Here is a 27,879-nt window from a genome sequence, read left to right as displayed (position 1 = left end):
GCACAGTCCCCTGTGACAGCCAATGAAAGAGATTTGGTAGATTTAAACAACATGCCTCAAATCATCAAGGCACTGAATGACTGAAATCCTTTGATTTCATACTTACAATTTTTAACTCCAACAGCCGAGGACTGGGTAATATTTAGAGAACACTGCAGTCACAGAGGCAGGAGTGTCATGTGCTTTGATAGAGCCCGGGTTATCTGAAATAGACTTGACTGGGTTTTGGAAGCATCCTATAAAGTGAGCTATAAAATCAGCTCTACACTAGCAGGTGATAATGAGTCACTCAAGCGTGGGTTGAAGTTCCTAACATGCTGTCTACAGCCAGGGTCCATTCCAGAGCCTACACATAGGCTAGGAGGGGGCACGGGGGAGAAGTCTGAAAATTAGCCCTGTGAGGAGAGGATTCATGCCAGTCTAGCACTTCACACTGCCCTATATTCCCGTCTCTAACATGGCCCCACCAAGTGTCAAGCCACTCCCTTATTCTTTGGACTGCAGCTCTCACATAAAAAATGAGAGAGAAAGGTTCAATAGGACCCTGAGATGCTCAACAGCTCACAGCCTCTCTACAGTTTGTCTCTAAGACTCCCATTCCCACATTGTTATAAGTGACATAGGTGGGGGACTCATTTTAATGACTGGAGACTTTTGGGATTGCACAAAATGGACATTCTATAGGTAACTAACACTCTTCCTTCACACTTTTACATTTGGGGATGCATCTCATAATCAGAACTTTATAATGCTTAATTTTTAATAGTTTATAGAGAAGCTCTGGTTTTGCTAGTTCGGAAACTTGGTCGCTGAGTTATTCTAGTGACTGTGCAGGGTGATTTCAGTAACACACATTTAATGTGGGCTGAGGGGTTTTCCTTCTTAAATTTAAGATTTTTTAAATATCATGGATCTTTAGAATTTTTTTGCTGAGTACTTTCAGTATTATATTTTCTTTGTCTCTTCAACAGAATTGACATCTCTTCACATAGACTAAAATTTATAATATGCCTAGAATCTCTTGTGTTGTCAAAGACCTTGAAGGTAAAATTGTGTGAGGAAAAAAATGTTCCATGTGAAGTGACATGGATGGAGTTGGATTAAAGAATTGATAGTGGCAGATGTACTTATGTTAGAGGTACAAAAACAAAAACAAAACCCTCTCACGCAGGAGCCACTGAAAGCAGCCAGCAAGCAGCTCTCGCTGGCTTCTGGTTAGAAAGTAGAAAAGCAGATGTTCCTATGTATGTACCTCCTATCCTGTTTGTTTCCTTGGGCTATGTCCTTCTGTGTCTACCACGTCACTGAGTGAAGAGAGTGTTTGGCAAGGTTGGGAAAAGGTTGTCACATCTTCACAATAGTTTTTCACTTGCCAGGTTCTTGCCTCCTGTCCTGCCATCTGTGGGCCTGTTTTCGGACATGTTGGCTGCATCCTTTTCCATTGCTGTGGTGGCTTACGCTATTGCAGTGTCTGTAGGAAAAGTCTACGCCACCAAGCATGACTATGTCATCGATGGGAACCAGGTATGGTCACCTATCTGCTGATCTGAATTTATAAGGCTGAGAACAAGTACAAGAAACACGAGTAGGGGAGACTTGGGGTTCACCTAAGGAAAGTGTTGGTTTCTTTGACTAGCTTTTATCTCTGTCCTAGCTAATTAAAGATTATTTTGAAATATGCATACCAAGTCACCTTACTTCTTAAGAAATTAGTTAAATCAACACTGTCTTGGTCAGGGTTTCTATTGCTTTGATAAAAACACGATGGCCAAAAGCAATCTGGGGAGGAAGGGGTTTATTTCAGCTTACAGCTTGTAGCCTGTCATCCAGGGAAGTCAGGGAAGGAACTCAAGGCAGGAACCTGGAGGCAGGAGCTGATGCAGAGGCCATGGACAAATGCTGCTTACTGGCTTGCTCCTCGAGACTTGCTCAGTCTGCTTTCTTTTAGCACTCAGGACCACCAGCCCAGGGATGTCACGGCTACAGTGAACTGAGCTCTCTGATTAATCATTAATTAGAAAACAAAAGAAGCCCTAAAGCTAGGCAGCAGTAGTACATGCCTCTATGCCCAGCACTCAGGAGGTAAAGACAGGTGGATTTCTGAGTGAGTCTATAGGCTGAGGTCTAGGACAGCCAGGGCTACACAGAGAAACCCTGTCTAGAAAAACCAACCAACCAAACAAAACAATAACAACAAAACAAAAATTTAGAAAAGAAAGAAAGAAAAGAAAACAGTGCCTTTCAGGTTTGGCAATAGGTCAAATACGGTGAGGCCTTTCAATTGAGGTTCCTTCTTCCAAAATGACTTTAGTTTGTATCAAGTTTACATAGAGCTAGCTTGCATAAGCACTGATTTATTAACTATTAAGTTAATAAATGACCACGTGAGAAGCTCTCTTTCTAGCTTAATAGTTAATTTTCATGTTGCTTTTGACCCAACAGAATTAGCTGTTTCTTAAATTGGTGCTTTATTGCTATTTTAAGTGATTATTGTGTGTATGCTCATGATGTGAGTGGGCACGTGTGCCATGGACCATGTGTGGCAGTCAGAGGACAACTTTGTGGAGTCAAATCTCTCTTTTCACCTTTGCATGGGTTCTGAGACTTGAACTCATGTCACCAGGTTTTCATGGCAAGCCCCTGTGCCTACTGAGCCATCCTGCTGGACACTCGATGAGGGCCTGGGGATGATTCCCTCTGCAGCATCCCTGTCACACAGTCTCTCCCTTAGGAATTCATTGCCTTTGGGATAAGCAACGTCTTCTCTGGATTTTTCTCCTGTTTTGTGGCTACCACTGCTCTGTCTCGAACGGCTGTCCAGGAGAGCACCGGGGGGAAGACACAGGTACGTAGAGACAGAGGGATAACCCTGATAGCAGGTAACAGGAGGGGGATGGTGGCTTAGAGAAGCTTCCACAAAACTGGACACAACAGTTCTTAGCCTTCAGAGAGGAACTTGTGTTTCTTTATCTGATCCAACTTGGGCCTCATCTCTTTGACTTGCCCAACCCTTATCAAAAAAAATTCTTTAATAGCAATATTTACGGGCTCCTGGAACCATGATTGCCAAATTTTTATTTGTCAGTGTTTACATGGCTCATAACTGCACACAGAACTACACTCAGAACAACAAAATAAAAGGGAGGACTGAAGAGATGGCTTAGAGGTTAAGAGCACTGACTGTTCTTCCAGGGGTCCTGAGTTCAAATCCCAGCAACCACATGGTAGCTCATGACCATCTATAATGGGATTCGATGTCCTCTTCTAGTATGTCCAAAGATAGCAACAGTTATTTACCTATGTAACAAAAACAAATAAATCTTAAAAAGGGTGGGGAACAAAAGCTGAGGATATAGTTTAGAATGCTTGCCCTGAATGTGTGAGGCCCTGAGTCCAATCTCCAGCAGAAAAATGAAGTGTTTTGAAGCCTTGCAATATATATATATATATATATATATATATATATATATATATATATATATATATATATATATATATATATATATATCAGAAGAGAGTATGGGATCCCCTGGGACTGGAGTTACAGATGTGGAGTTACAGAGCCACCAAGTGGGTGCTGGGAATCGAGCCTAGGTCCTCTGGAAGAGCAGCCAGTGCTCTTAACCATTGAGCCATCTCTCCAACCCAAGTTACTATACTTCCTGTTCATATTTCTAGTTTAGAGGAAATAGGTGAAGGAACCAGTACACACCATGAAGCAAAAGCAGAGGTCTGTTGCCAAGAGGAGGTGCGGTCAGAGTTCAGCCCAGGCTAGGCCTGTTGCAGGCTCGAGCTGTCAGCATCTGGAGATCCTGCAGCTTGCATTAGTGTTGGGCACTGATGGTCTCCCCAGGATGCTTGGTCCCTTGTGGGTGCAGCTGGATCTACTGCCGGCCATTCTCCTGCTGTTACACTTCAGGCCCAAACAAGGCCTGGGCTGGCTGCCCCATAATAATGTCATGTAAAGTGACCTCCTTGGCAAAGGGCTGGGGTATCATGGTGTTCTGGTAAGTTAATATCCTCGGCCACACACTGGCCTGCATTATATTTAGCATGGAAGGAAGCCAGGAGGTCGGAATGAAGAAGGAAACAAGGCAGAACCGGCTTGATATTTAATTACTGGAAAGCATATTAAGTTCTAGGGTTAAAAGTCTAAGACCTTGCACTGAAATCCAGGGACCTGTGACCAGTCAAACTACTGAGTCCTTTTGTGTGGTTTCTCCTACTTTATGCTAGAGCCTCCACTTCAGTATGAGTGGGAATACCACTTATATCTACCTCGAGAGGGTGCTGAGAGGTCTAAACTAGACAGTGTGAAGTCCTAGCATGCACTGGTGACTAAATGCTGATTATCTACACCTTGAGGGAGAAATGGCCTCTTAGCATCTGTGACACACACGCTGGGTCTGGCACCTAAGGAGTATCAGACATGCAGTTGTTGAAGAACAAACAGAAGAACGAGAGCTGGTGGACTTTAACTCTTTTCTATACTGGGACTGTAGAGAGCCAAACCTCCCTCCCTGTTCTTTCTCTCACTGCTACACTGACTTCTGCTGGCTCAGAAAAAAAAAGTGATTCTTAATACAAATTACTTTATAGCTCTAATTACCTTCTCACTTAACAGTAATTCACTTGCCAGAAACTGAGTCTTCTCAAAGATAGTTAGGTCTATGCTTTCCCACAAACCAGCTTTATACAGTAAAGTCAAGTAATTAATCCCTTAAAGGTTTTGATAGTGTGATCAAAATCAGCTTTGGAGTCTATAATTAGGGACTTCTACTATATATCCTTGGTGAGTGAATGGCCAGTCTCCTGTCCTGGGTTGTGCAGATAGTTGTCCCTGTCTCCAAATGTACCTCTTACCAACTCATAAAGTCCCTCAACCTTAGCAAGAATGCAAGTGACTCAATAAATACCGATCAAGTAACTGGAGAAGATAGAAGACATGAAGGGAGGGGGGGGGGGGGAAGAAGGGAGGAGGGGGAGGGGAAGAAGGGAGGAGAATATTATCTTTTTAGACAGAAGAGGAATCTATTCACAATGGTGCTGGAAACCTGGGCCATGGACCCAGAAGATCATAGGTAAGAAGAGGAAGTAGACAATGTAGAGTGATATTCTTAATATTTATAATATTCATAATATTGCCCAGGCCAACCCATACCTAAACATAAATAGCCAGTATGCCAAATGGAATGAATGTGTCCCCTGACGTCTGCTATGCCTGCTTCTTTTCGCTGGGTGCCGCGTGGGGCTGGGATTTTGCTCCATTCACCTCTCCTGTTCCTTCCTCTGACCTGTCTGCTTCTGCTTCCCTGTCTTTTCTCCTTTGCTGCAGAGTTTCTAGTCTTCAGATCAGCCATGCCTTATGCTGTCTCAGCAGAGATCTCATTGGCCAAACCAACTGATCAGACCAGGAATAGTCCCCACCCCCCCAGCCTCTCTCCTTACTCTCTATGGATCTTAGCAGAACTTTTCTTTGCCAGCGAAGGTAAAGTTTCTGAGCTTCCTTTACCCCATGATTGCTCCACTGCTGCTGCCAGTGTTTGGTTGGAACCTGTGCCTACAGTTGTTGGAGGAGACAGGAGCAGTGGTCTTGGTGTGCCGGTGTGATGCTGTGAATTTGTGATAAGATGGATTAATTTATTTTCCCTGAGGTGTTCATGGAAGTTATGAGCTACAGGTATGTCTGTTACTAGAGTAACCATTATGGCTGCTGTCTTCACAATGCAGAAGAGCCTAATATGTGTCATAAGGATTCATTCCCAAAAGTCTGACAGCCATCTCTGTTATTGGAGGAACTGGGAGGGTCTATGTCTCATGGCACATCAAACAACCGGCAGGATGACATAAATTGACATCAGTGGGCACTAGCCACTCAAATGAAACTCAAACTAGCTTGACTTTAACAGCTTTAGCTTTCGTATTCTCTTTAATTTCTCAACAATACTGGGCATATAGTGGATATATATTGCTCTGTATTTTTTACCATGTTGCATGGGCTCAGTAAATAATGCTCATTTTTCTAAATACTGAGCGGAAAGGGAGAGATGAGGAAGGGCTGAGTGCACTCCTGTGGTGAGCAGGGTGTGCCCACCTCATGGAAGTGTCTTTCAGGTGGCTGGCCTCATCTCAGCTGTGATTGTGATGGTTGCCATCGTTGCCTTGGGGAGGCTTCTGGAACCCTTGCAGAAGGTAAAACCCTGCTTTTCTGTACACCAATTTCTCTTCACCAGACTTTTATAAGAGTAATAGCAGGATATCGGAAATCAACACGCAGAAACCATAGCCTTGGATAACACAGCCTTCCCTGTCTCTCTACAGTCAGTCTTGGCGGCCGTTGTCATTGCCAACCTGAAAGGGATGTTTATGCAGGTGTGTGACGTTCCTCGTCTGTGGAAGCAGAATAAGACTGATGCTGTAAGTCACCTACCACACAACTCCCTTTAAATGAAGCACCGTGTCTTGATGTGCCTGTCACTCACGATGTCCATTCCCTAAATCTAGCCTGAATGTTTGTAACTCCAGAGCACACTTAGAGTAGTTTGGAGCAGGCCACGCCTGCGTCTATGTTTCTATGAGAAGGTCCTAGATCTCTGGGAAGATTCATTCTCAATCACTTGATTGTTTTCTGATGAACTAATGTGGATCTTGTTCATTTTTCCCCCCTCTAGGTTATCTGGGTGTTTACATGCATAATGTCCATCATTCTGGGGCTGGACCTCGGCTTGCTAGCTGGCCTTTTATTTGCACTACTGACTGTGGTCCTGAGAGTTCAGTTGTAAGTACTAAAAAACAAAACAACCTCCCTCCCCTGAAAAAAAAAAAAAAACCAGATACGAACTCAGGCATAGTAGAGGAGGCACAGCCTGACGTTTCCTAGCCTGTTTTCATTAAATCCGACACAACTTCTTTTTATAATATCATGTACTGACTGAGTGTATGAGTTACACACTGCCTTACACTGTTGAGTAGGTCCAATTAGTCTGACTCTGCAGGTGAGAAAGTTTAAGTTCAGAAAGCTTAGAGATCTTTCTTAATGCTGTTAATTACTAATTGGCAGAACTAAGTCTTAAATCCCAACACAGCTCACTCCCTATCTATCCCTTCCCTCACAGGCTCCGCTCTGCTCTCCATTGGTTGATTGTCTTAACATGAAAGCTAGACACACGGATCAGCCAAAGTCTGAACTTGCTTTGTTTCAATCCTGGTTAAATCAGATGAAATTAGAGGCACTGGGCAGCAGTCATAAAACTGGGAACCGGGCACAGAACAAGTTGGCTCCTCCAATGTATTCCTACGTATTTTACTCTTTAGAGCTAGTAACTCATTACATGACTGCGACCTTTACAATGGTTATTACAGTCAGGATTCATTCCAATCCGACAGACAAGGCACATAATGCCCAATTATGTGAAGTAAACAAGATTAGTTCGTATGCTCCGTGGATGCAGCAGAGCTATGAGTCATGGTGGAAATAGACTATGAAGGCAGGCGAGGCAGGCTGAAGGCGGATTATCTGGTTGGTGACAGGTTTTGTTTTGACTTTGGTTTTAGCTGTGTGTCCTCCTGGGCTTGCGGAGCACAGCCTCTGCCCCTTTTAGTTTTTTCCTTGCCTTTTCAGATGCTTGCCCTCTTCTCTGCCTGGGCAGTGATGGAAGAAGAAACCTGGGAAACATCAACATAGATATCTTCAGCTTAGCATGGGCTCACCTCTCCCTTGCCACCAACCAGCTCTCGGCCCACCCGCCCTCTGTTAGCATGCTGGTTTCTACTTGAAAGGCTGTGACTGGCTCCCTTAGCACAGGGTCCTGAAAGGGTTCATTAACTTCCAGAGGGCCCAGTTTGCTACAAGGAAACAATGAAGAAACTGTCTGTAGGGGACATTGCCTCTTGTGTTGAGTGTGCCTTTTAGGAGATTGTTTGAGAAGGAAGGTGGCTTTTCTTTTCTTTCTCTTTGAGAAAGACTAACTTATGATTTAACTTAAAAATGAGCTCAGTGTTGTGCCAAGGGAAAGCTTGGTGGTACAATTTAGTTGCTGGTTTGGTAACCGGGCGCCTAGCCAACAAAAAGCAGTACCGTTTATAGTATTTAATTTCCAGTAATTATAACATTGATCTAGAAAGCACAATGCTGAAAGGACCCCCAAACAATTAATCCTTCTCCAGGGGCTGCATTCAGCATATGCCACTAGTCACAGTTGGAGAGACAAGGACTTTATCTGATGGCACCAGGAACAGGAAACGGGTGATCTGGTCAACAGGCAAGGGTTGCTTCAGGAAGGCTGCTGCTTTTAAAAGCAGAGACTAATCTGATCATTTGCAGACACCGTATCCATTAGCAGGTTGCCATAAATCACAAGGAGTGGAAGAACCAAAGCCCCACGTGTGAAAGACATGCTATGCGTCCTTCACCCAGTGGCTCCTCTAGCTCCTCTGGACATTATTTTATGAACTAATAAAACAGGGATAATAGTGCTGGCTATTCAGAGTTACGGCCGGGCTTCCAGCTTTGCCATGTGAGAAAGCTTGACGCCTCTGCTATAAATTGTTATGAACTCCAAACTGCTCATTATGTCTCCCAGCCATCAGAAGAGACTCACAGTTAGTTCTTTCTTCAGTCCCACGCAAACACCAGCTGTTCATTTCAGAGTTAGATACAAGAAAATGTCATCGGCAATAAAGGCAGAGTCCAAAACACCAGAACGATGCTCTCTCTCATAGCAGTGATTTCTTTTTAACTTTTTAACTGTTGTAAAAAATAAAATAAAATAAATTAAAAGATAAAATTCCAGTGTTCATTTTTCTTCTTACAGCCCTTCATGGAATGGCCTTGGAAGTGTCCCCAGCACAGACATCTACAAAAGCATCACACATTATAAAAACGTAAGTGCCTTTATGAAACACTTGTCCCAGGTAGGCTCGATAGCCCAGAATTCAAGGAGCCTCAGATTTCTTTTAGCATGTTAGATACAAGCCAAGAGGACTTCTGTTGGGAAAGTCCATCAGCAGACTGTGAGTGTCTTGAGAACTTTGGATTCTTCATAAATCGATCACAGGATACTTACCCATGTTAGTTGAATATTATTTTAGTGTAAAAACTCATAATGAGGGGTTAAATATAGTAGGCAATTAGATTACTTGCAGATATTTAATAGAAATTATATTTGTCTGTAATCCATAGTCTTTATAAAATTGCCTAATGTCTCTCATGTTTTTTTAAGGACGATTTAAAAACGTATTTACTTATTTTTCATGTGTGTTGATGTTTTGCCTGTATGTATGTCTGTTTGAGTGTGCCAGATCCCAGGAACTGGAGTTACAGTTGTGGGCCACCATGTGGGTGCTGGGAATTTTACATTCAACCTGGAATTCTACTAGCTATTACTTAGTTTATTTCCATAATCTTTCTGTAATGTTGAGCCAAGTATCATCAAGAGGAAAAAGTATCATTAGCTTCCGGAGATCATAAGCTGTGTAAAATACGCCATGGTAACAGGACGGCGTGTCTATAGAAACACATATAAGAATCCTGTTGCTTTTTAGAAACCAGGCTGTACAAGAGATAGGCAACTGCACGGCAGAGCACCACTGCTCAGTTCTGCGGCTTAGCATGGACTCCAGCTTCTGAGCTCTGTGTTGGCGGGACTTGCCTTTCCGGCCCGGATGTTCTCACATGAAAGGGATAGACTAACCTGGCTGTAAATGCTTAGGACTAGATGACTCTATGGCGCTGTGCGATTCGCTCTTGGAGCAGCCACCCCAGTAGGGTACAAACAAACAAAAAACACCATACGGCAGTTTCTGAACCCCACAGATGTCTTTTGTCCATCCTCCTGCACAAAGAATTTTAGCAAAATCAAAACCATCAGTAGCGGAGGAGGCTGGGGACCAGTCATGTTGCCTTTAGAGCCGCTTTCTTCATACGGGTAGCGGGAGCCCGTTAGCTACTGTTAATTCTGGACTCTGCTTCTGTTCTGGTTCTGTGGCCTCTGATGCTGTGCATCTTCCTACTGGGTAACACCCCATAGCTCAGAGGAGCTCTGCCCAGCTCCTCTTAGTAACCATGCCACCACAATGGGCGGGACTTGAGGTGAGGATTTGAGATGTGGATTTGTTTAACCTCGATCTCCCTCTCCTCCCTCTCCTTCTATCCTCTCTCTCTTCCCTCCCTCCCTCCCTCCCTCCCTCCCTCCCTCCCTCCCTCCCTCCCTCCCTTTTTAAAAAAAAAAAAATGCCAGCTTGAAGAGCCTGAAGGGGTGAAGATCCTGAGATTTTCCAGTCCCATTTTTTACGGCAATGTCGATGGTTTTAAAAAATGTATCAATTCAACGGTAAGTATTTTATTCTACAAGTTTGACTTTTTAAACCCATTTTTGGATTTCACTCATCTCTCAGGTATCAGCCAGGAATAAGGCCTTATGCTTGGCTCTTTTTGGGGAGGGCATTTAAAACTCTGTTGTGGCACAGCATGGTAATTGGAGCATTTGAGAAGCTCAGGCAGGAAGATCGCTGTTAAGCTTTAGGCCAGCCAGGGCTACAGACTTAGACGTAGTCTCACAAAACAAAATATAAAATGAACAAATAACTATATCATAACATCTGTGCTCCAAATAACCTACAATGTGGGAGAGGAGAGAGGAGGGGAAAACAGGGAGGGAGGAGGGGAGGGGAGGGGGAAAAGGAAGAGAAGGAGGGGAGGGGAGGGGAGGGGAGGAGAAAGAGAGGGGTGGGAAGGATGAGGAGAGGAGGGGAGGAGAGGGGAGGGGAGGAGAGGAGGGGAGGGGCCTGAGGCTTGCAAGGTAGGAAGCAAAAGACAGAAGGCTGGGAGGGCTGAGTTCCAGAGGCTGTGTGAGCAGGTTGCTCTGGCAGAGGCAAGTGAGAGAATGCTTTTTGTGAACAGATTCAAAGCAGTGCCATGCTCTGAAAAGTTTTATTTGGAAAGATAGTTTCATTCATATAGTGAGTGGTTTTGCTCGTATGTATTAGTTTTATTACCTAATTTTATTAAGAAATATTTTTAAATGTTAAAAAAAAGATAGGAGAGGGGCTGAAAGACAACCTAGCTGTTAAGAATATTTTCTGATCTATTAGAGGATGAGTTTGGATCCTGCACCCAGGTCAAGTGGCTCATAAATACCTATACATATAGCTTCAAGGGCCCCGGGCCTCCCTTCTGGCCCCCATGGGCACCTGCACACAGGCTCACATCCATGCACATGCAAATAAAATAATTTAGAAGTTAATAAAAGAATTATTAGCTGCAGCTGCTGGGAATCTCTTAGGTTTCTGTTGCTGGGATAAAACACCTTGGCCAAAAGGAAAGTGTTTATTTCATTATACAACTGCCCCTTGTATTCATCACTGAAGGAGAACCAGGGCAGGGCTGAAGTAGAATCCATGGAGGAGTGCTTCTTACTGGCTTGCTCCTTGTGGCTTGCTCAGCCTGCTTTCTTATACAACTCAGGAGCTCCTGGCCAAGGGTGGCACTGCCCACTGGGGGCTGGGCCCTCCCACACGAATCGTTAATCAAAAAAATTTCTGACAGATTTGTCTACCAGCCTATCTTTGGAGCCGTTTTCTCAGTTGAGAGCCCTCTTCCCGGTGACTCCAGCTTGTGTCTGGTTGACATAAACTCACCAACAAACAGTGTGAGGAAGGTGGCATGCTGGGTGTTTGTGAAGCGTGTTAACCTGTGAACTGAGAGAGAGGAAGAGGAGGGGAGGGGAGGGGAGGGGAGGGGAGGGGAGGGGAGGGGAGGGGAGGGGAGGGGAGAGGAGAGGAGAGGAGAGGAGAGGAGAGGAGAGGAGAGGAGAGGAGAGGAGAGGAGAGGAGAGGAGAGGAGAGGAGAGGAGAGGAGAGGAGAGGAGAGGAAGAGTAGAAGGCTCTGTGTGCAGTGACATGCCATGCTTGGAACTTAGAATTTGCCAGCGTGCTAGTTTCCTGCTTCCAGAGTAGACTCCCCACACCACCCCCAACCAAGTGGATCTGTGACATCAAGAAAATACAGACTTAAAGCTAAAACTTTACTTGTTGTCTTTTTTGCTGACTTGAAGCCTCTGATCTACTAGTCTTCCCTCCTCATCGCTTGTGGGGTGGGTGCCTGGCAGGAAAGAGGAGTCTACTTCCCTAGACCTCACAATTTCTTTTCAGGCCGGGTTTCTTTCAAAATAGTATCTTTTAAGAAATCTCCATTCTGGGAGTTGGTGAGATGGCTCAGCCTTTAGGAGAGTATACAACTCTTTGAAGGACCCGAGTTCAATTCCTTAGGACCTATGTAGGAGCACTCACGGCCACCTGTAACATCGGCTCCAGGGCGTCCTCTGCCTCCTCAGAACTCCTTATCTGTACTCACATGTGCACAGCACAAGTACAGACACACAATTAAAAGTAAAAAAGAAACAGCCACTCAGGTAGTAAATGCCGTGGAACATTAGGAAGCAGACATTTTATGTAACTGACATTTATTTCCACAGGTTGGATTTGATGCCATTAGAGTATATAATAAGAGGCTGAAAGCACTGAGAAGAATACAGAAACTCATCAAAAAAGGACAACTCAGGGCAACCAAGGTGAGGTGAACTCCTTCTCCCTCCCCCCCCCCCCCACCCGGTCCTTTCTCTGATGAAAGCAGTTAGACAACTGACCCTCCTTTGGTATCCAGATGCGCATGGGCCATAACAGGTGTGGATCTGAGAACAGCTGATCTGTTATGTAGGCGACAGGAAAGGGCAGGGATAAATGAAACCCACAGAGCCCCTGCAAACAGAGTCTGACCCCTCCCCATTAAAAACAAGTATTTGTACTCATTTTAAACACTTTTACTGAAGAGGACAAGGTACAAACTCAGTGCCAAAAGTAACTGAAAATAATAGAAAGTGATAGGAAACTGCAACTGTAATTTCGTGAATGTTTGCAGCTGTTGCTGTAACTTTTCTGTATCTCCAGGGAAAGTCCCACAATCATCCAGAAATCCATTCTTTGGGGGAGGGGGAGGCTTCTGTTCTTACATTTTCTTCTTAGCACCAAAGTGCAGGATCCATCTCTCAGGACTGCATCCCCTTGCCGTATTTGAATTCCAAACAAGAGTCTGTGCAAGGCTTTTAAGCATTTGGGGTAAACTGCTGAAAGGCTTTTGGTATTATTATTGACAAGTAAGTCCGAGGTGTTTTCTTCGTTAGAACGGGATCATAAGTGATATTGGCTCATCAAATAATGCCTTCGAGCCTGATGAAGATGTGGAAGAGCCAGAGGAACTTAATATCCCAACCAAAGAAATTGAGATTCAAGTGGACTGGAACTCCGAACTCCCGGTGAAAGTGAATGTCCCAAAGGTGCCAATCCACAGCCTGGTGCTGGATTGCGGAGCTGTATCCTTCCTGGATGTGGTAGGAGTGAGGTCATTGCGAATGGTGAGGCTCTGTTTATTTGTGCAGTGAAGTGATGGAATGGGTCACACAGCCTGGTGAAGGGGCTCTGTAATTTGTGAATTTTCTTCCCTCTTCCTCTTCCTCCTCCTCTTGCTCCTCCTCCTCCTCCTTTTTGGCAACTGAGCATAAGCTCTGCAGTCAGGCTCTGTGAGGTGAATTCTGCCTCCAGCACCAAGAACACGTTTCTCAATCCGCCTTTTTTTTGGCTTCTTCTTTTCTAATATCGGCATAATGATAGTATTTACTACCCAGGTATCATGAAGATCAAATAAGCAATGCATAGAGGGAGTAAAGGGGAGTATCTGGCACATAGATACCTCTTAGATGCTAACACTTAGTATGTTTTATTTTTCTAAGAACATAAATGGACCGTGACAAAAAGGAAAGTGGCAAAGTCTGCATTGAGTATTCTATTTTACTTGTTATAGACACAGCAACGGGACAGGACTAAAAGAGCAGACATTGTTCTGCAGCAGGGGCCGGCCTCAGGTTAGACCCAGGAAGTCAGGGCAAGAGCTGAGCAACATGCCGGACAGAAGCACTCACAGCAGCAGCTGCAGGATTTCAAGTTCCTTTCTTGGATGCTTCAATGTGTGCCAGTTGCTCCACCTAACAGAAGACGCATGTGATGAGGCAGCCATGGTTTCTCTACCAGAGAGGAAGGCAAACATTAAACAATCGAATAAACCCCTGTAGAATGCTTCAGAGTACTTTAAATAGGTGTGATCCTAAGGGTCAAGTTTAAATGAAACTTTAGTTTGGTATCAGGAGGGCCAGACAGCGAGCTCAGCAGGGTAAGGGACCAACAATAGATAGGAGGACAGTAAACAGGCTGCTGTCTAGCGTAGCCTAGTTGAGGGACCACTGCAGGACCAGAAACACATGCATGAGTGTGGGTGCTGGGTCGGTAAGTAATTATACTTGGCAAGGACTGAGGCTATGCTGTGAGGTTCTGTTCTCTCAGCGGGTCTTGTTAGCTCTTTTGAGAACACATGCTGGCTCGGCAGTGTTTATCTCGCTCTCTCTGTGTAGTGACTCAGACCCATAAGAGATTATGCTGGCCTGTTGGTTTAATGACTTTGTAGAGCCCTAATGCCAGAGTATGCCCCACATTTGAATAGCTGTGTATGTGATAGGGACAATTACAATTGCTCACAGGCCTAGTGTCTGGGTATCTAAAAATCAAACGATTAATGGTCATTGAGAATTCACATTTACTTTTATGGGATATTAGAGAAATTCTACGTATCCCTTTCTTAAGTCTTTCAACAGTTACAGGGTGTAAAGAGCTATAGAACAAAAGTACAAACAAGGTAATTGGCATTGGTCCATTTAAAACAAAGACCTGCATGGTTAGTCAGTTATTTTTTATTTACTTATTTTTTAATATGAGTACACTGTCACTGTCTTCAGACACACCAGAAAAGGGTATCAGAACTCATTACAGATGGTTGTGAGCCACCATGTAGTTTCTGGGACTTGAACTCAGGACCTCTGGAAGGGTAGTCAGTGCTCTTAACCACTGAGCCACCTCTCCAGTCCCAGTATTTACTTTTTAATACACTCTTATACTTTTTGTTATAGTGAGCAAGACCTGTTTGGGAGCCCAAGTACCTCATCGTTTCCTTCTGCAGATTTTCACTGAGCTCCTCAGTGCTGCCCTACACTAGGTGGTGTTCTTCCTGTCTTCTTAAAACAGGGCATTGCTATATGATCAAGTGCCTTGAACTAAAATCCCCCAGCCTCAGTGTTTTGAGGGCTAGCATTACCTGTGTGCACTACGTTACCGTGTCTTAAGATACTTAGATGCAGCATCGTGGCGGGCTGAAAATATCTAAAGTTTTCCAGTAACAAACTCTCCTGAAAGTCTTGATTAACCGCAGAAATATTGACAGTTCTCCCAAACAAATGTTTTAAATATGACTGAAATCTTTTCTATTTTTAGATTGTCAAAGAATTTCAGAGAATTGATGTGAATGTGTACTTTGCTCTGCTTCAAGGTAAATGCCTATGTGATTATACATCAAACATGCTTCTCATCTCCTCCCTTGGAACGTGAATGTATGTTCTTTAAAAAAAATAAAATAAAATTAGAAGAGAACTGTTTTGTATTGTAGTACAGAATGTCTAAGAAAATGTGTCACCTACGTTACTTGTAACTGTATAATTAACCACAGTGTTAAATAATCATGCGCTATTTCTAAAAACTTTTCATCAACACAAACAACTCTGGACCAGTTACAATATCTCAGGGCATTTTTGAGCTTTGAAAGAGATTTCTTCCAATCTGTGCCAGAAAGCTGGCAAAGTATCGGAACTTGTTTCTTGACAATGGTGTTAAGTGAATAGGGAACACTGTTTTGGGCGAAGCAGGGGTGAGATGGCTAAGACTCTTAGAACAGGAGGAATGCCAAGGGTATGAGTCTCTGCGACTTGCCTGTAAGTGGAGGATGGCACCAGCCGTAGGTAGGCTGGGTTCTCTGAAAGAACCTGAGATGGGGATTCATGCACAAGTGGTGATGGTAGTGGGGGGGGGGGTGGACAGGGCATTAGGCAAAGCTGCTCAAGCACCTGGTGGCAGCAGTTTGATTACTCCAGAGGCTTTGCCCAGGCAGGACTGGTGGTGCAAGGCCCCACTTCATGCTCTCATCTGTTAATCAGTGAATTCTGGTCAGGTATGTGTGTGTGTGCAGTCTCCCTGGCCTCTTTGAGTCAGACAGCTCCCACCGGCCAGAGAAAATACTCTCTCTGAGAGATTCATGGCTGTGAACTAGCGGCCAAGCTCACAGCAGCTGGGGGATGGAATCACTGGCTTAACAAGACCACCGAGTCAGACTGCAAGCAACTGTGGGATCGCCATTCTGCAAGCTGCTGGCAAATAAGCCATGATAGAGCAGGCTCACAGTTTAGACATGAGAACATCATGAAGAGAATGCACTACAAAAGCTGATATTATAAAATCCTTTTTTTTTCCCCTACCAACTTTAAAATTTTTCCTTTGCAGATGATGTGTTAGAAAAGATGGAGCAGTGTGGGTTCTTTGATGACAACATTAGAAAGGACAGATTCTTTCTGACGGTTCATGATGCAATCCTCCATCTGCAGAACCAGGTCAAATCCAGAGAAGGCCAGGATTCCCTGCTAGAGACGGTAAACATTTCACCTAACTCTAGTCTGAAACCCAGCTTAACCTCTGGCTTTCCGCCAGCTGTTGAATGTCAAAGAGACCGTTTCTCCTCAGTGAAATGAGGATAGACACCGATGACTGCTCAGAAGCCTCCAGGACTAAGGTACGAGAGTTCTATACTGACGGATGTGGCATTTGCTGCGATGCTTTTTTTAGAAGACAACACAGAATCTTGGTTTATTTTCTGTGATGTGAATGCATAAATGTGGTGTATATTAGACAAATGAGGAATCTTAAGGTAATATTTGATTCATAAGATACCTTTGAAAAAGAAAAAACAAAGAAGGAGTGGCTAGACAGACTGCTAGTAACAAAAGGCTTGACTGCTGTGCAAGGTGAAGGGTCTGACCTCTAGCACCTATGTAAATAGAATAAAAATAAACAAAACGCCAGAAAAACAGGCCTGGTTGTACGTGCCAGTGGCCCACTATTGGGGTGTAGAGCTAGGTGGATCACCATGGCTCTCTGGCCAGTCAATATAGCCACGATAGCTCCACATTTAGTGAGAGTCCCTATCTAAAATAACGAGATGGAGAGTGACAAAGGCAAGCATCCTGATATTGACCTCTGACCTTCGCTTGTACCCTCACAGACAGGTACACCCCTCCCCTCAAACTAATCCTAAACAAATGCAAATGGAAAACACTAAAATGTCTTATACCCTTTATTTTGTCAATTCTACTCACAAATAACTAGAAGATGCGAACCTGCTGGACCCCTTGCCTGGGCCTACGGATAGGCCTAGATGAGAAGCCCGTTCCTTCCAACCCTTTCACAGAGAATCTGGAACACTGTCGTAGTTTCTTTCCTGTTGCTGTGCTGAAAAATACCATGACCAAGAGGTGAATTTAGTCTATGTTTCCGGAGGGTTAAAGTCCACAGTGTATAGAAGCAGGAACAGGAAGCTGGCTGATCACATTTTATCCACACACAGGAGGAGAAGACAGGAAGAGGGCAAGGCCTCAAAGCCACCGCCAGTGACATACTTCCCATAGCAAGGCTCCACCCCCTACACGTTCCATAATCTCCCCAAAGAGGGCTATCAACTGGGGACTAAATGTTCAGATACATGAGCCTTCAGGGGGCACTGTCCATTTGAATGGCCAACACCACCTGTGAAAAATAATTATCCTGGTAACAATCATGTTGTATTACTTTTCATGTTTTCTAAGATTAGGATAAGCAGATCTTGTACCACAGATCAGAAGTTGGTGTTTGGAGTAAAACTAATTTAGAAACGGTAACATTCTTACATTCTTCTTTTTCTCAGCTCTGTCAGGACAGAGGGTGTTCTGCTAATGTACCTGGTAAAAGGAGCAGCCCAAGTTATTAGAAGCGTCCATCTCAAATGCACAAGAGTTTAAAAAAACCTCTAACCCACACCTACTAAAAAGAAAATCTAGGGGCTGGAGAGCTGGCTTAGTGGTTAAATGCACTGGATGCTTCTCTGGAGGACCCAGGTTCAGTTCCCAGTACCCACATGGTGGCTCAAAACCGTCTGTAACTGCAGTTGTAGGGGACCTGACGCCCTCTTCTGGCCTTTGTGAGCACCAGGCACACACATGGCACACATACATACGTGCAGACAAACCACTCATACTCGTAAAATAAACAAAACTTTTTTCTTTAAAAAAAAAAAAAGCTACATTTGAAAACTCACCACCTTTGGTTTCTATGCATTTACAAAATTTCTAAATCTAGATTAAAAACAAAGCTGGCTCATATAGCTTTCAAAATCATGTATTAAAAGTAAAACAAAAACAATATACCGAGTTCCTTCTCAACAGGAAAGCAGTTAGGTAATTTGTACCCACTGTGATGTAAAATCTTATACCACAAATGTGATAAAAGCTGAGTGAGGGACACTGTGACGTCCCACTGTGTCAAACTTGTCTTACTCTGTCAGTGAGGTGCTGTGAGTGACAGGGCTAGATTCTCACTTTCATTCTGTTAGCTAGGGTATAAATGATTCTTTGCAAGGTGGGCAGAGTATTCCTGGCTCCAGTGAGACTGGGAGCCTTGCCTGTCTCCACAGGGTCTTGCATGAAACCTGAACCGTCCTCATGCAGCGATTTCCTCTTCTTCATAGTGACTTGTGTGGGAAGGATAGTGTGAATGGAGAGATAAGAGCCTCTTCCACCATTTGGTCTATCACAAGATTTATCCCAGAATAGTCACAATCTATAGTTACAGCAAATCTTGCCATTCCCTTCACATTAAGACCATGTGTGCAGGAACCTAGCCTTCTAATTTTCTCACTAATGAAGAGCACTGGGCTGTTTGTGATACAAAAAGTAGAAAAGCAGTATTAGAGGGCACCCTTTTAGCTTTGGTTTATGTTTGCTGTTGCTTTAGAAATGCCTTTCTCTACGCACAAGACAAATGCAAGTTGTATTCTCTGTAGGGAAGATTAAACCATATATTATCCCAAAAAAGGGGGACTGTCCTAAACTGTCAACTCCTCCTTCAATAAAATTAAATTTCATTCAAGTTGGGAGCCTACACTGTCCTCAGTCACCAGACTATCATAGTGTAATCACAGTGTGCGCAAATCTTTTAAAAGTGATCTTAGGTGAGTTGTCAAAAAACTTCCTGGTTGAAGGCAGTGGGGGTGTCATGCTAAGAGGTGCCGCAGGTCAGAAAAGAGGACTGTTAGAGGACTTTATACAATGGAGAATGGATCAGCTCACATTTGAATATAAAAAAAATGGTAAAGGGGAAATCCCAACATGAGAACTATGAAAGAAGAAGAAATTAGAAGCGAATTCTGAGGCCTACAGATCGCTGATGGCAGTACTAGCAAAGCTGTAAGTCATTTTCCGTGGTGTTGGCTGTATTTTGACGCTAGTGTGTTGTCCGTGAACACTGTGTATGCTCTCTTTGTCAAGGTCGCTCGCATTCGGGACTGTAAAGACCCTCTTGATCTGATGGAGGCAGAGATGAATGCAGAAGAGCTCGATGTTCAGGATGAGGTAAGGTCATTGAATCCTGCTGTGAAAAAAATAATTGCATTTCATCTTGAATAACCTGGGTAAACAAACGATAGGTAGGTTTAAGAACCACTTGGGGAGAAAAATCCAAAAACATCTGGAAGCTGCAGCTTTGTAGAGAAACAGAAACTGGAAATTGCCTCAGGATTTCACAGACTTGGAGCACACAGAGATAACCAGTGACTGGTAGCTGTAGTCTGGTTCATATTTTACACTGAATTCAAAGCATGCTTCTTCCTAGAGACCTAAGGCTATGGCGTGGCAAAAGGGGACACAGGGGAGTTCTAACTCAGGAGTACAAGGCCTTTGTCACCTGACCGGTGATGGCTCACACATCTCCTCCTATCCAGGTCGAGGCTGTTTCCGGTGCCCGTCCCTCACACTATTTCCTAGTTAACAGAACCTGAAGACTCTGCATAACTTTAGGGCTTCACTTCTAAGAGAATTGAGAGCAACATTGGAAAAAAAAATCAGAGAATTTATCATAAAACTACCAAAGGGTATAAAAAAAAGAAGAAGAAGAAGAAAATTTTATATTTGATCTTAACCAAAAGGCTGAGAAGTAATTCAAAAAGAATTATAGGTTGAAAGATTTCTTAGAAACAAATCATGTGATATCTCAGCCCATGAAGAAATCCCTCCTTCACTGACCTGATTCAATTAATTTAGCTTTTCTGTGAACATTTCCAGACACTAGCAACCAGTGAGTTCTCCAGGGACTTTTCCATGGCTAGAAATCCCTGTTAATTGTGCTTATAGACGTGAGCTTGGCCTTTGTGTAATAACCATTGAGCAGTGCTCTCCCTAGCAACACCAGCCTTCCCTTGGGCCCAGCTGTCCGATACAGATAGCAGCTCTGTCTCCACTAGACTCCAAGAGCAGCTCTCAGCTCCTGCCACTCTTACAGACAAGCAGTCTGTAAGAGTTTCAATGGCCAAAAAGGGGCCCTACAAGTAGTCCGGGTGCCATGGAAACCATGCAATCATGGCTATTTTGAGCTTAAGATATTTAGAAGATGTATGTCTGTTTTTATTATAGCTACATCAAAATCTTGGGCTCTACTGAACAGGAATCAGAAAGACATGTGCATTTGCACACAAGTGGTGATGGACCAGGGTCCTCCACTCATACTTAGGTGACCTGTTTATGCTTCAAATTCAAGGTCACACGCAGTTTATTCACTCTCTAACCCGAGGGGCAGACAAGTCTGATAAGCAAGCGATGACTTCCCAGGTCCTGATGAGAAGCACTAGGCAGTACTCAAATCTCTGCGGTAAAGTCAGGCAGAGAAGTTTGTAGAGGAAAGTAATATTGGGTTAAAAATCACAAACCTGGTGTCTTGGCCCATCAGTTTAATAAATCTATGAAAGTCATGACCAACCAAGCTTTGGTAATTTATGACTCTATGAGGTCCTGGGTTCAATTCCCAGCACAGGATAAATGGGTACCATCATGTACACCTGTGATCCTAGCCCTTTAGTGGTGGAGGCAAAGAAGCTCAGAAGTTGAAGGATATCCTCAGCTACATCTGGGGTTTGAAGCTAACCTGGGCTAGAGATCTTGCCCCAAACAGACAGACAAGTAAACGTAAAATAAGGGAACTTGAGTGGTTGTCACACTGGAATAGAAAACTACTCATTTCCACATAAAGTGACCGTCCGGCCATGGTTTCTAAGGTTATGAAGCACGGTAGCACTTTGGGAATCGAAGCCAGTTAGACCTGTGAGCTACTCCTCAACCTGGTACTTACTGGCTGTTCAGCCAGCACAACCCTGCGTGATTTCAGTATCTGCATGTAAACTAGAGATGATAACACAGCGCGGTGAAAACTGAAGATGTATGTGAAGAGTGCTTTGTTCTTAGTGCCCAGAGAGCAGTGATCGCTGCTTTCTAACGCCAGTTAGAAGTGTGGGAGTTCGAATCGTCTCCTCTCTGAAGATAGAGACCTTGCTAAAATTAAGCAACCAATACTAGAAAAACACATTTTAAAAAGAGATGATGTAGCCCCAAGGAGAGCTGAGTTGGTCACTATTTCGTCTTCCCTTCTCATCCACAGGCCATGCGTAGACTTGCTTCCTGAGAGAGGACTGCTAGACAGAACCTGGCTGTCAGCCCAGTCTCTGCAAGTGTTTTCTGCACTGACTGTTTCTTTGCACTTCAGCAGCCATCCGCTTACTGTTACGTTGAAATATAATACAGTCTGAAGCTTCTTAGGCACCACACAAGAAACACTTGTTGTTTCTGATGCTTTAATGCAGAAACAAGCAGCTTAGCTGCAAAATATCCAAAACCAGGAGAATTAGCCCTGAGAATTAGCAATGTTCGGATGTGCTGCAGTGACTCACTATGTGCTGCTGTGACACACTGTGTGCTGGATGCCAAAGCAGGTTTGCTGTCTGAGCCCATAAGGGTTCCATCTGTCTCTGTTAGGCTGGCCCAACAGCTTCTATGGGCAGGTGAGTTAGGAAGGACTAATCACAGAGATTCCTGACTGACTCTGAAATCCATGTGTTGTGTTGACCACAGTGAGAAGAAGGATAAGGTAGAATTACTGTGTACTCATTAATGAACTTTAAAGAAAATAAAACCAATCTTTTAAAAATGATTTTATTTATTTTGTGTATGAGTGTTTTGTTCACCTATGTGTGTGGCCAGTGCCCAAGAAGTTAGAAAAGGGCATCAGATCTCCTGGTCATGGAGTTATAGATGATTGCAAGCCACCATATAGGTGTTGGGAATTGAACCCAGGTCCCCTGCAAGAGCCAACAAGTGTTTTTAATTATTGAGCCATCTCTCCAATCCCTATAATCTATTCATTTTTGTTTGTTTTTCTTTTTGTTTTTCAAGACAGGGTATCTCTGTGTAGTCCTAGCTGTCCTGGAATTTATTCTGTAGACCAGGCTGGCCCCTAATTAGTGCTGTGATTAAAGGCCTGCACCACCGTCACCCCAGCTAAAATGCAATTTTACCTTAGCTTTTTGTTTCTAGGTGTTCCTTGTATAGCGGCAGATTAAGCTCTCTTCTCTGTAACATCTAACATGAAAGCCAGGCATTGTGGTACTCGCCTGTAATCCTGAGCCTTGAGAGGCGGAGGCAGGAGGAGCAAGAGTTCATGGTCTTTTGGACCACTTAGTAAGACCATATTTTTTAAAAATAACACGAAGACAATTTTGACCAAATCCTTTTGGACAGAAAATCACCGTGATGAGAATGATCTTTTTTCTGACTATTTAATAGGACTCAGAGAAAACAGTCAGAAATGGAACTCTAACCACTTTAAAAACAACCTAACAAGTAAATTATCCATAGTCGTCTATGTTTAATGTAAGCTTTTAAAGACAAGGCATTCTAAATGCAATGAATACAAAAATTTTTTAAAAAATTAGTTTGAAATATACACATTGGAAGTGTATATTTAAAAATATTCATTTTAAAGCCAGAATATTCCTTAGCTTTCTTTTTAACTTAATGTTTTCTGAGTACCAACAATTTTTAGGTATCCACATAAGATATAGATCTTGGCCTTCTACACGAAACACCTAGTTCCTACTGTACTCTGCACTCAGCCTTAGCTGAGGTGCTGAGCTTGAGAGCCACAGGGCACCCCGGACAGATGTGTGACATTGCTAAATGTGCTCGGTATACAAAGGCATGATGTTCCAGTCTATTCCTGGTTTCCTCTTAAATACATGGAGAAGCTAGGTGTCAACTTCTGAAGGAAGATGACAGCCACCACATCTGGGTAGCTGACTCTGCACTCTGGCTAGAGCTAACCAGGGCATGCCCACAATCATATCCTCATCATTATAAGAAAATATTACAGGGATATTTACTTATAATGGCAACAAATCACATCTCTAAAAACTATGTAATAGTAGTCTTGCACAAAATGGAGGACTACCTCTGTTCAAAAGAATCAAGTACAGCTTTTTTCTTTGAAGGAAATACCGAAGTTCTAAGTTACAATAAAGCTTGAGTCTTATAAAATTTTAGGTCCACGGTGACGATAGAAGACTGTGTCACAGCACAGTATAAGAATACTCTCACACATTTTATGACTAACGAGTATATTGTGTAGTGTGTACTGCCTATGAAAATTTGACTTGAAATTAAAGCTGTCCTTTGTTAAATTTCTAACATACAAGATGATTTCAGTATTGCATATAAAATTCAATAGCAAAAGAAACAAAGCCAGGGGATGTAAATCTGGAAATATTTATATGTGTTATTTAATAAATGTAAAGTTATCTTTGGTTTCGGTTTTGGTTTTGGTGTTTTCTTCCACGAGACAGGGTCTCGCCCTGTCTAGTCCAGTCTTGGGCCTCCTCAGTGCAGAGCACACAGGTGTGTGTTACGAAATTTGCCCCCATGTTACCTTTTACTCTACCCAATGGGTCATCCTGCCTTCCTGGTTTGCCACTGTCACCATCGTTTGCTGTCCTTGCTCGTCTCCCTGTCCTGTTATTTCATGCTGTAGACTCATCAGTGCAGTAGGCCGCTCCCCAGACACCTGGGCTCTCCTGCTTCTCACCCAAATCACTGCCAGATTATTTTATACAATAGCTTTCATCATTTTAAGCAAACTTTTCAACCCAGTATCACGCTAGTGCATGTACACACGTACACATGAACACACATACACACGTACACACTCACACACACACACACGTGCTCTCTCTTTGTACAAATTATAAATATACTGCTTGGAGAAATTTCACAAAATGAGTACATCCCAGTTAGTTTATACCTATATTAACACACAAGCATACCCTGATCCCAGAAACCTTCCCATATTATCTCTTAGCCATTGTCACTAGAATGACAGTTGTCTTAATTTCTATAGCCTGTTTTATTGTTGTTTTGGGACCTGGGCTTTGTAGCCAAGGCTGTTCTTGAATTAGAGATTCTCCCATCTCACTCTCTGGATTTTTGGGATTGTAGATATGTATCACCATACCTACTAAAACCTGTTTTATTTGAAAGAAATAATTATAACTACTATTTCATCTTCCCCTTATCTTTTGTATTGTCTTATTTGATTGTTAGAGTCCCGAGGAGTCATCTGTCTCTGCATCAGCAGCCATTCACTGCTTCTCCTGTTATTTAGTGTTCTACTTTTCAAATATTAAGCCACTCAACTGGTTTTGGTTATTTATGCTGTTTGTAATTTTAGTTTTCATGAATAGTGCAGTGCTGTACTATGAACATTCCTATGAGTTATCGATCCATGTTTCAGAAATATTGGGGTGCTGCTCTTTTGGGGAATTAGGTCTCCAAATGACAGTCAATAAAAGTTAAGTTACTCTGCATCTGTGTCAGGCAAGAACAGGACACGCTTACCATGAAAAATACATATAAACATTAGAGTCCCAGGCACTTTTAGTTTAATTATATAAATTTCACCCTCCAGCAAGCCGCATAATGATAATGATAAGTGTCGAGAAAGAACGGGAGAGGCAGAAATAGCTATAGTTAGGGAAGAAAGTCAGAGGAAACCGAAGAGATGGTTAGAAAGTGGCGGAGCCACAATGGAGAGAATGGCACTGATGGAGGGAAGTGACCGGGAACCAACAGGCATGTGCAAAGGGAGAAGCTAAAGGGCAAATAGAAGAAGATAATGATGAGGATGCAGAAAGAACTGCTGGGAGCATGAGGAGAAGACAACTCAAAGCAGAGGACTGATCTCATGCAGATTCTTTTGAACTCACAGATACAAGCAAGAGCCTCTCTTGTTCCACACAATGACATCTCCTGAGTTCTTGGGCCTCCTTCCTTGGCCCCGTGTCTTCTTACTGTAAGAGTCATCATCTTCTGGTATGAATTATAATTCACATATACTGTTTATTTTCTCCTTTCTCTTTCCCATACTAGATATAAAGCCTGCCATATGACAGAGGCCTTTATTTTGTTCATGAACACATTTCAAGCACCCAGAAGCATGAGTGCCAATACACACTAGCTATCCAATGCGTATGTCTAGATGACAGAGGTAAGTAGCAGTTAGTGACATTGGCTAAGGTTAACATGGGTAAGATAATGGCAGCTTTTTAAGACAGTGTTTTCTGAACCTCCAGAACTATAGCTAAGTTCTACCACAACTCAACTGCTTGCTTATCTGGCTTTTCAAGAAAAGGGCTAGAGACTGGCTTTGATGCTAAGCTAAGAGAGCATTCCTCCTGTTGTAGTAACTGAAGACCTCAGCCTCTGTAGCAACTGAGGTAACCTGTTTTATCCATCTCTTCAAGAGTACTGTTGAGCTGGGCGATGGTGGCACACGCCTTTAATCCCAGCAGTCAGGAGGCAGAGGCAGGCAGATTTCTGAGTTCGAGGCCAGCCTGGTCTACAAAGTGAGTTGCCGGACAGCCAGGGCTACACAGAGAAACCCTGTCTCGAAAAACCAAAAAAACAGTACTGTTGACCTTACTGTTTCTGTATAAGATCTTGTAGTTTAAAACCAGTCACAATGTATTGTTGAAGATGAACTGTTCTGATACTCTGAGCTTCTTTTACCTTCATGTAAAACATTTATATTGAAATGATCATGCTTTCACAGGAATTTTTGAAGAAACAGTAAGGTTCTCAAGCACCCATCATCTAGTCTCCCCAGATGTGAGCTATAACTATAACTATAGTACATTGGCACTAATACAGAGTACCAAGCTCATTCACATTTCATCATAGCTGCAATTACATGTTCATGTGTCCATACAGCTCTACACAATCTTATCTCATGTACAGATACAACCACCAACATCAAGTTTAATTATCCCACAAGCACAAGACTCCATCTGAGGATCAATCCCTTAATGGCTGCTTTTTGTCAACTTGACACAAACTAGAGTGACCTGGAAGGAATTGATGGGGAACTCAGTTGAGGAAACGCCTCCACCAGATGGGCTATGTGCTTTAAAAAAAAAAAATTATTGATTGTTGTGGGTGGTGACATTCCTAGGCAGGTGGTCCTTGGAGGTACAAGAAAGGTAGCCTGGAAACAAACAAGCAACAGTCCTTCATGCCTCCAGGGTCCCTGTGCTCCTGTCCTGGCTGATAGACTGTTAAATGGAAGTACAAACAAAATAGTCCCTTTTCTCCCCAAGGGGTTTTCCGTCTGTTTTATCACAGCATCAGAAAGGAGACCAGTGCAGTCCCTTTGAAAAGATACTCTAGAGTCAGGTAACCCTTGCTGCGTTACATCACCCTTAGACTTCTGGCTGAACAAGGACTTTGGGAGTTGAAAGGTCACACATGATATTAAACTTCAGTTATCATGAACACTTAGTCTTGTTTGCATTGACCTTCAGGGAGTCTCCTCGGAGAAAACACCTTTCTTCTGCTGCTTCATTTCTACCTAGTACCATCCCATGCATAAGAAGCTCTAGACCACAAGGCAGGACATCTACAGGGCTCTTTAGATGTGAAAGAATATTATGAATCGTTAGCCAACCAGCCTAACCATGAGGCTAGCCTTTGTTGTAGGTGACCAGTGAGGCTGGCCTTTGTTGTAGGTGACCAGTGAGGCTGGCCTTTGTTGTTGAACGTCTTCACCATAAGAGCAGTCTTTGTTAGGACAGCTTGACCACTTGTAACCACTGGGGGTTGGGTGTTGCCTGTTGATCCTTTCACATAGAGGCGGGTAGGGAAGATTAGTGAGCCCTCACCTGAGATTTTCTTCCCTTCCTCCTGATCCTCTCTGCATTCTGCACTTGATTGCAAGTAGCCCTGATTGTGTGAGGTGTTAGGAGTATAAATCATGGAAGGTTACCTGGAGTTGAGTGTGGGGTGCTCCTACATTCCAAGCTACCCCAAATATAAAGGTGAATCCAGATGGACTAGTCAACCACTGTTTGAAGGGACTATCCCTTGGGAAGATGGATCCACCTAGTTTGAAAGCTAGAGACATGGGAGGAATAATAATCCTTTTAATGAGCTAGTGTTTTTGTTTGTTTGTATGTTTTTGAGATAGTTACTTTTCTTTCACAGAAATTCTGTACCTAGTATATTGCTTATGGAGCCATGGCCTTGTCAAGCATATCTGCTTTCTAACACTTATTCTGGGACGTGTAGCTCTTCTTCTTTTTCTTTTCCTGAGCATGACACTGTAGGCTTCCTTCCCTTTTCTCTGAAGATCCCCCCCATCTTTCATCAGGTGTCTTCTGACTGCCATGTAGCTTGACCTGCATTACTGACTCATTACTAATTACCTCATTACTAATTCACATTGCATAGTTTTCTCTCTTTCCTCCTCTAGACAGCCACTGAGGTTTAAGCTTGCCGG

At 43.3% G+C, this 27,879-nt stretch overlaps 1 protein-coding gene across 6 annotated transcripts in view; it reads left to right on the top strand.

Moving 5' to 3' along the window:
* Slc26a4 (solute carrier family 26, member 4) overlaps positions 1-22,214 on the top strand; it is a 40,242-nt gene extending 18,028 nt beyond the window's left edge. For 4 of the 6 annotated variants that reach the window (XM_006515092.4, NM_011867.4, XM_006515091.1 and 1 more), the window contains 13 exons: positions 1,377-1,524; positions 2,732-2,845; positions 6,115-6,192; positions 6,322-6,417; positions 6,672-6,778; positions 8,814-8,883; positions 10,239-10,331; positions 12,474-12,569; positions 13,179-13,409; positions 15,373-15,427; positions 16,432-16,577; positions 19,503-19,586; positions 21,661-22,214. In XM_006515092.4, the coding sequence (XP_006515155.1) occupies positions 1,377-1,524; positions 2,732-2,845; positions 6,115-6,192; positions 6,322-6,417; positions 6,672-6,778; positions 8,814-8,883; positions 10,239-10,331; positions 12,474-12,569; positions 13,179-13,409; positions 15,373-15,427; positions 16,432-16,577; positions 19,503-19,586; positions 21,661-21,684 (1,342 nt within the window). In that variant the 3' untranslated portion in view covers positions 21,685-22,214. Of the gene's footprint in view, positions 1-1,376; positions 1,525-2,731; positions 2,846-5,335; positions 6,193-6,321; positions 6,418-6,671; positions 6,779-8,813; positions 8,884-10,238; positions 10,332-12,473; positions 12,570-13,178; positions 13,410-15,372; positions 15,428-16,431; positions 16,718-19,502; positions 19,587-21,660 lie in introns of those variants that run through there. The other 2 variants (XR_003950047.1, XM_011243870.3) reach the window with 2 other exon arrangements.
* Positions 22,215-27,879: the final 5,665 nt, after the last annotated feature.

This window comes from Mus musculus, chromosome 12 (genome assembly GCF_000001635.26).
Source record: "Mus musculus strain C57BL/6J chromosome 12, GRCm38.p6 C57BL/6J".
NCBI lineage: Eukaryota > Metazoa > Chordata > Mammalia > Rodentia > Muridae > Mus > Mus musculus.
This window is presented reverse-complemented; position numbering and strand designations above follow the sequence as displayed.